Consider the following 8,447-nt stretch of genomic DNA (forward strand, 5'->3'; position numbering starts at 1 on the left):
GCTTTTACAAAAGTTTTATCGTTTACTCTCTATTTTCTTGATTTTACTTTTTTTTTCATTTTTAAATTATGTCAGATAAAATTTATCGTATCATTTAATGATTAAATATGATTTTAATAATGAAAAGATTTCGTTAATATAACATTAATAGTTTAAGGATGAAAGTAGAATGTTTTGAAGTTTAAAGACCAATTTAAAACGATGATCATAGTTTAAGAATGTTTGGTGCAATTAGCTCTTTTCCTTATCTTTTATTTTTTTTAAGCAACTACCCTTATTTGTAGAAAAAATAACATTTAAAAAAATAAAAAAATATTTTTTTCTATTTTTTAACAACTGTGTCATCATCTAATCACAATAATAATAAAAAATAAAATTTAGGGTAAATTATGGTAGAGACCATCCAACTATGATTTTCTTTTTCTTTTTTGTCACTGAACTATGAAAAGTTATAAAATAGTCACCTAACTATTCGTAATTTTCTTTTTTAATCACTTAACTGTTCAATTTTGTCTTTTCTAGTCACTAGCATGGAAACACCCAAAAACAGTGGCGGAGCTAGAAAATCTTTTTTGGAGGGACCGAAATTAAATTGTATATTTTTACAATAGTAAAAATGCAATTTCATCATTTTAATAGCTTATATCCTTATAATTTTAAAGGGTTAAAATCAAAATTTTATCATTTTTTAGGGGGCCAAAATGTAATTTAACTATTACTAATTTAAAATTTTATAAATTATAAAGGCTTAAATTGAGATTTTACCATTAGTGGCCCCCACTGCCCAAAAATCCAAAATAGTTCAGTGACAAAAAAGACAATTGAATCGTTGAATGGCTATTTTATAAATTTTTTAATTAAAGAACAAAAAATCATAATCGGGGGATTACTAATGTAATTTGCCATAAAATTTATTACAAAAGAGAAAAAAAAATGAAAAATGTGCAAAGAAAAGAAAAATACACGAAATACACGTTTACATGACAATTGTAAATCTCCTCCTACTATTATATTATGGAGGCGGAACGCGTGGGGCCCACACGCCAATATCACGGATGGATAAGTGTGAACAGTCACAGTGGTTACATTTTTATGGCGTCATGTATTACGTCCGTCTCACATGAATAATCTAAACCGTCGACAGAAAATGTCACGCGCCAAAATTAAGTAGGCAACGACAGCAGTTAGGTAATGTTGCAAATTTCTTTTCTTTTTTTTTTATTAAAGAATTTGAAATAAAATTTTCTTTAAAAAAGGAATTTAAATAATTTAAATCAGTAATTGTTTTGAATAAAAAATATATGTAAAATATATGATTTAAATTAATAATATTTTTCAATTTTTTTTTGTTTAAAGGTCTTTTTTTGAAAAAAAAATTTATGTATTTATTCTCAAATTCAAATTAAAAAAATCTAGAAAAAAATAAAGTATACATATGTTTCCATGCATTTAATCTCAATTTAAATAAAAAAAATTTAAAATCACCTTCCCAATCCTCTCAATATTGATATTAGCAAACTGGTCCCTCTAAAAAAATCAGAGCAATTTTATTCCTGTCAATTTTAAAATCGAGTAATTAGGGACAATTAATCATGACGTTAATGTTTCTCATCACCGATACATATTTTTAATTAGTATAATAACGAATTTAGCCCTTGAATTTTACACATTTCGTCAAATTAACAAATTTAGCCCACAACATTTGGGTAAATGTGCAAATGTTGTTGTTATACTAATCAAAATTATGTACAATTGACGGGAGACGTTAACACTATGATTAATTGTCATTAGTTGCTCACTTCTAAAATTGATAAAGACTAAATTGCTCTGTTTTTTTTTCTTGAAAAGGATCAATTTACTCAATATCAAAGTTAAGAGGGACTGAAAATACAATTTTACCATAAAAATTCATAAAAGCAATTTAAACCTTAAACCCATATTTTTTTTCTTCCAAATTTTCATTCGAACAAATTTGGAACTTTTATATATTACAAAATTGCAAGCCCCTATGAGGAATATTCTAATATAATGAAATATTTTTTTTATTGGGAATATTTTATAGATAAGAATAAGATAAACTCAATACACAATACAACGCATTGGTTCATATAATTTTGATTTTCAAGTGTTACCGACATTCCAAGATTTGGCATCATAATATTTATTTTTAAATTTATTTTATTTTTTTCATTATCACCAAAATTTAAGCATCTATTAGATTCTTGTTCTTGGAGTGCAAATGACGTAAAAAAATAATAAAATTAAGATGCTTTTGATATCCAGAAATTAGTATTTAATTTATATTTTTTTTGTGAAATTTTTGATGTATTGTATTTAATTTATATTTTTTTTATTAAAATGCGAGGTTGGTTTTTATGTTTTGAGAATATTTTAGAATTAGTTTTTTTAAACTTGAAAAATAAAAATTTAATTATTTTAATTTGAAATTTTTAATCTGATCATTAATATTTTTATTAAAAATTATCAATATGGTACGTTGATTAAGTTACTTTTATATGAGACAACTACATGGTTGGCAAAAAAATAAATATATTAAATTAAAATTTTAATAAAGAAATATCAAAGCTAATAATTTGACTTTTTTAAAGTATCTTGTGTTTGGAAAATTTTAATTTGGAGTTCTTCATTCTACTTAAATTGTTCAACGCGTTTGAAAATTTTTAGTCACAATTTTTTTCCTTTTAGTCCACTAACTATCAAATTTAAAATTAAATATCTTTTTAATTGTAATCAAAATATTTATTCGATACTAATCTGACTAATCCTTACCATAGTTGATAAGGTTGTAAAAATCTATACCCTTTGCCCTTAACCTAAATTCCAATTCCAACAAATACAAAACCAAACACTTAAAACCGAACTCTACAAAACACTCAACTCATGCAAGGACTACGAGCAACTTGTAACCACCTCTCCCGTCTCGACCATAGCCAAAAAACCCTAAAAACCTTAAAACTCAAATTGAACTATCGAACCAAGAAAAGCCGAGATTCCGAATAAAAAATAAACATCAATCTGATAGTCTTGATCAGTTCAATAATCGATCCGCGTCGGTATTAAAAAAGTCATTGTACATTTTTTTCATCATTAATTATTTTTATTATTTTTTATTACATGTAAATTCAAGTAAGGTTAATGAGGGTAAGAAAGAAAGATAAGTTGATGAGTCAATCAAAAAGATGGGTAAAAAAATTAGGGATCTTGTTCTATACATGGATTTCAATGGACTTTGTAGCAGTCTCCAAATGCATATATCATTTTTACCCATAATTCTTTTCGTTCCCCTATCTAAAACATAACAGTAAAAAATGTCCCTATACCTCAAAAGTTTCGAAAATCTACGACGAGACTCGATCAGAAAACCCGTTTCCTTATCGGAAATGTCCCTTTCTGTAGCTGTGTTTAACTTTGACCATCAGAAAAAAAATTGTTTTTTTTTTCTCTTCTTATTTGATAGCCTGAAATGTGGGGTTTCAGGTCATTTGTGTGCTTCCCATTTGTGTTATTGGTATATTCTTACACCCGAACACGGAAGAGACCCAGAAAGGCTATCTACACCGCTCGTCGAAACACGAGAGAGTGAGAGAGAGAAACAGACTATCTCCTTCCATTTGCCCATTGCCGGTTATGGTTACCGTGTTTGAAATGTGGATTTTTGTGGCCAGAACCTTGCTTTGGGAGATCATGCAACTCCATTACTTGTATCGTCCGTCTCCTCTTGGCTGTTAACACGAGAGATGTTAAGTTATAGACAGTTTTTGAGTTGAATAACAGAGGATTCGTAATGGGATTTTAGAGGGGAAAGAGACGAACCGTTCTCGACTTGTTGATATCGCTCTTGTAGCTTCCTTTTCGTTGCCTCAAGCTTTTGTTGAACAGCATCTTCATCCGAAGGCTTGAGTTTCTGATAGAAGAAAAGACGGTTATCAGAAAAACAGTTTGAACATGCATGATCAAAGTACGTAGAGATAATTTTACTTACGTCTTGTTGGCTACGGAGGGGCTTTTTCGGGACAGCCATTTTATCCGGTTTCCGCAGCGAGTTTGATTCGTTTGAGGCCTTTGGTTCGATATTATGTTTTGGAGGTTTCCCGGACCCAACATTTGTGGTTGATGGCTTGTTATTAGGCTTTGTAACGGGTTCTTGTCTCTTCATTTGTTGACTCTTATCATTCTTCAGGGCCGGATTTGCTTCACTTGATGTTTGCGGTTTCCGCTTCGATAAATTCCGGTTCTCCTCCGATGGTTTTCTTCCATTATTCCGGACAAAGTCCCCACTGCTTCCAGGATCTGAAACAACATTCCCCAGATCAAAATCGAGAATCTAAAGGCTCACAATCCATCTAAGCATTAGAAAGGGAAAAAAATCAACTCACTTCCATCATCATCCATGCCATCAAAAAACTTCACATAACACGGGATCGGCAACAAAGGGGAAAAAATAATTCCAATCAGTCCACAAGCATAATATTAAAAAAAAAACACGAACACGTAAAGGTTAAAAAAGTAAAGACCTGAGAGAGCTCCATTGCTGTCGGTTGAGCAAAGAGAGCATCCATGTCTAAAGGAGGAGACGGAAGCCCTTCTTCCTCGTCTACTTCTTCATCAACGGATGGATTCATAGATTCGGGAGTAACCCCTTCATTCACAAATTTCACGAATAAATACAAAACCAAAACACGAAGCAATGTCGGTTTCCATGAATTACCGAATGCCAGTAAACTATTTCTTACCAGCAACAGCCTTTGTGGCACTAACCCACTCATCCACCAATGCCTTCCATACACTGCAATACGTAAAAACCGGGTGAAATTTTACTTCTATACGTGTTCCGGGACAATTTAAATTAGTCAAGAAGAGCAAAACGGTCAAGATTAAAGCACCAGAAATAGATGCATACATATAAATAACCAAGAAGAAACTAAAGTAAGTTGTTAAACCAGTGAAGTTCTCCGATTATCCCAATGGAAAAGACAGAGTGAGCAAAAGTCAATGTGCCATTTAGTCGGAGCTAACAGTTTAACACTAAAAACCCAATCAATGATTGTCATTTATGAAGCCGAGCACATTGAATGCATGCATTAAACATCATGTTCATTGCAGAACACAGTCAAACGTTCAACATTATTGAAGGAAAGGTAAATAAATCCGTACTCGATGAGAGTTTGTGCAAGATGACGGATCTGCTTCGACGAATGCTTTCTGACCCGGTTAACAGCCTTACCAATCCCAGTTGCCTGAAAACGAAAAAAAATGAATAAATTACCCTGTTTTCTGAGCACTACAACGGAAAAACGAAAAGAGAGAAAAAGGTTCCGATTGAAGTACCTCCAAAATATCCACTGTCAAATCCATTAACTGAAGTTTCCTCAATGATTCGAACAGTACAGAATCGGGCTGCAACGAACATTAAAAACAAAAGAAACCATTATTCATAAATTATCATAACAAACCCGAAAAAAAGCAATACATTGAAATTTATGTTGCTCCAACATGTGGATGTTGGGAAACATATCCCATATCCGACACTCATACTCGAGTTCAAGTAACATCAACAACAAATGAAACTATACATTGAAACAAATTCTAGAAAGACAATAAGTTAAAAATCTAAGTTGCTCGAACTCTTCATTCTTCTTGAACTAATATTGAACATTTGCATCTAACATTTATGAGGATTTGAACTTCTTCCATGATCCTACAAATATAAGGAAAAACCTAGAAAAATCTATCATACACGTGTCAGATACAAGCCGGTTTCGAACTCCAACACCTAATATATAGTTAAAAATCCTCCAAAACATTAATGATAAAAGAAACAATCAATCAAAAACTATCATTGAAATGAACCCCAAAACGGCAATTCGTTAAAAACCAGTATTTAACACTCACACTCGGATCCAAATAATATAGCTAGTATCATTGACACAAACCCCCAAAACGGCAATATGTTAAAAAACTGATTTAACCTCACACTCGAATCTGAATAGTGTAGTTAAAGTAGTTAAAAAACCATTTTAGCGCTCATACTCGAATCCGAATAACGTAGTTAAGAATCCTCCAAAAAGGCAATTCGTTAAAAACCAGTATTCAACACTCATATTCGAATCTGAATAACATTTTTTAGAATCCTCCAAAGAAACTATCATTGAAACAAACCCCCAAAGGCAATTTGTTAAAAACCGGTATTTAACGCTCACACTCGAATCCAAATGAATCCCCCAGACAAACTATCATTTAAACAAAACCCGAAAGAGGCAATTCGTTAAATACCGGTATTTAACGCTCACACTCGAATCCAAATAACCTAGTTAAAAGAATCCTACAAAGAAACTATCAAGAAACTATCATGCAATATGTTTAAAACTGAAATTCATCGCTCACACTCGAATCCGAATAATTCAGTTAAAAGAAACCTCCAAAGAAACTATAAATCAAAATCTATCACCCAATAAGTTAAAAATCGATATTCAACTCCGAATAATTAGTTAAAATGAACCCTAAAAATCCTACAAAGAAACTATCATGCAATACACTCACACTTGAATCCGAAAAACATAGTTAAGAATCCAAGCAATCAAAAACTATAATTGAAACAAAGCCCAGAAAAGCAAATATATTGAAAATCATAAAAGAAAACAAACCTCATCCTGACAATTGTGTAGGATCTCTTTGATCCTAAACACTTCCCCAACTATCATAGATTCTTCTTCGATTTCGTCCGTTAGAGCTTCAGCTTCACCGTAGCTATAGTTGCTTGCAATCTGGTTCATTAAAGGATCATCTCTACTGCTGTTGGCTTTACTTTCTTTGCTACCTCCAGCTTCAAAAAACCCGCAACCATCTTCTTCTTCCTCATCTTCTCTTTTAAAGCTCCCATGGCAGCCTGTAGGGTTATCATCATCCTCATATTCTGGTAGAACCAACTCGACCCGGTCACAACCCGAACAACGAGTTAATTTGCAAGTAAAGAGCTTCTCAGCGATTCGATCTCTGCGTAATCTGAACTCTTTGGGACAATCTAAAGCCGCTACCATAATAGCATGATCGATTATATCGAATATATCAGAGTTTGCTGTACGGAAATAGCCCCTCCATTGTTCTATTGCCCAACCTTTCATCGCCATGGATTTTTTCGATGAAATTGAAATTTAAAAAGAAAACAAGGGTCAATCCAATTCAGATCAAAAGAATCGGATTCCAATTAAATTCAAATTTTTTTCCCATACAAGATCAAAAATCAATTCGATATTGTCCTTTTGGATGTGTGTGTTTTTTTCAAAGTTTTAGTAATCTGATGAAGAAAATGGATGATCGAAATGAAAACAAAATCTGGGTTCTTTGTTTTTCTTTTTCCAGATTCTCGTAGTAGAACAAGAAGAAAACAAACTTTCCAGGAAAATCCCTTCAATCTTCTCGAGAAAAAAAAAGCTAAACTATAAAGAAATCTAACAAAAACCCCTCCCAACTAAAACAAACAATAACTGAACACTACACGGATGATTATTTCCCAGAATCATAAACAAAACCTAAAATCAAAATTTAAAAAAAAAACAGAAAAAAAAATCAAAATCACCTGTAACCCCAACAATAAATTGAACTAGAAAAAAAACCTTTAAAGAGAGAGAGAAAAACAACAACCCTTAACCCAAAAAAGAGAACTGGAAACAACCGTAGCAAATATATATGAGAAAAAAAAATTGAAGGAAAGAAGAAGAAGAAACGAGACCAGATGAAGGCAAATATAAGCTGTCAGCCTCAACAAATCACCAAATTGTATATAATCTTCTCTGGATTTGTTGTTGATATACCTATATGGGTCAATCCATGTTTCGACCCGAATCCATGGGTGTTCCTTCAATCACTAAAAAACAAATTTTATTTATTTTTATCAAAAATAATCTTTTTAAAAAGGGAAAAGAAAACCTCAATTGGGATTTTGGATATGGATTGAGGGGATTGTTTTTTCTCTTACAATTATGATTATGATTAATTTTTTTTTCGGTGGGGTTTTTATTTTATTTTATTTTTTATTTTTTATTTTTTTGGGAGGGGGTGCTTTGGGGCAATGTTTGACTTGATCGATGAAGGAAAATCTAATAGAGAGAAAATTGAATAAAATGAATTACGTTTCTTCATGGAAACGGAGATTATAGAACTTTTCTTTGGGTCTACTAAGCTTTTTTCTCTCTCTAACTTTTTTTTGTCTTTTTTGATCAAAGAATTTTTAGTTTTATCTAACGCTCATTGAATCAAGGGATAATGGGTAGGGTTCGATTCCATTAGATTTAGATCGATTAAATTTTGTGGATCAATTTCTGATAATCGGATCCGGTCTGGTTTCTTATTTCTATTTTAGTAGCTTTGAGCTTTGAGAGTTTTTTTTTTAATTTGTGATCGGTGGTTGAATCGATTAAGTCATTCGT

At 31.8% G+C, this 8,447-nt stretch overlaps 1 protein-coding gene across 1 annotated transcript; it reads right to left on the bottom strand.

Annotated features, from left to right (window-relative positions):
* Nucleotides 1-3,184: 3,184 nt before the first annotated feature.
* LOC107925887 (probable mediator of RNA polymerase II transcription subunit 26b) lies at nt 3,185-8,114 on the bottom strand. The gene is made up of 9 exons (XM_016856622.2): nt 6,666-8,114; nt 5,350-5,418; nt 5,176-5,258; nt 4,755-4,807; nt 4,536-4,660; nt 4,398-4,425; nt 4,004-4,311; nt 3,835-3,925; nt 3,185-3,743 (listed from the first exon to the last, which is right to left on the bottom strand). The coding sequence occupies exons 1-9, from the start codon at nt 7,146-7,148 to the stop codon at nt 3,619-3,621; spliced, it is 1,365 nt and encodes a 454-aa protein (XP_016712111.2). The 5' UTR covers nt 7,149-8,114; the 3' UTR covers nt 3,185-3,618.
* Nucleotides 8,115-8,447: the final 333 nt, after the last annotated feature.

The sequence above is a fragment of the Gossypium hirsutum genome, chromosome D11 (assembly GCF_007990345.1).
Source record: "Gossypium hirsutum isolate 1008001.06 chromosome D11, Gossypium_hirsutum_v2.1, whole genome shotgun sequence".
Lineage (NCBI taxonomy): Eukaryota > Viridiplantae > Streptophyta > Magnoliopsida > Malvales > Malvaceae > Gossypium > Gossypium hirsutum.

Excerpts from the sequence above, each read along its gene's own strand:
- LOC107925887 (XM_016856622.2), bottom strand. The coding sequence starts at position 7,148 with ATGGCGATGAAAGGTTGGGCAATAGAACAATGGAGGGGCTATTTCCGT. Across the intron at positions 4,426-4,535 it reads CAGCAATGGAGCTCTCTCAG|TTTTTTGATGGCATGGATGA; the intron begins GTCTTTACTTTT and ends TGTTATGTGAAG. Across the intron at positions 3,926-4,003 it reads CCCTCCGTAGCCAACAAGAC|AAACTCAAGCCTTCGGATGA; the intron begins GTAAGTAAAATT and ends TTCTTCTATCAG.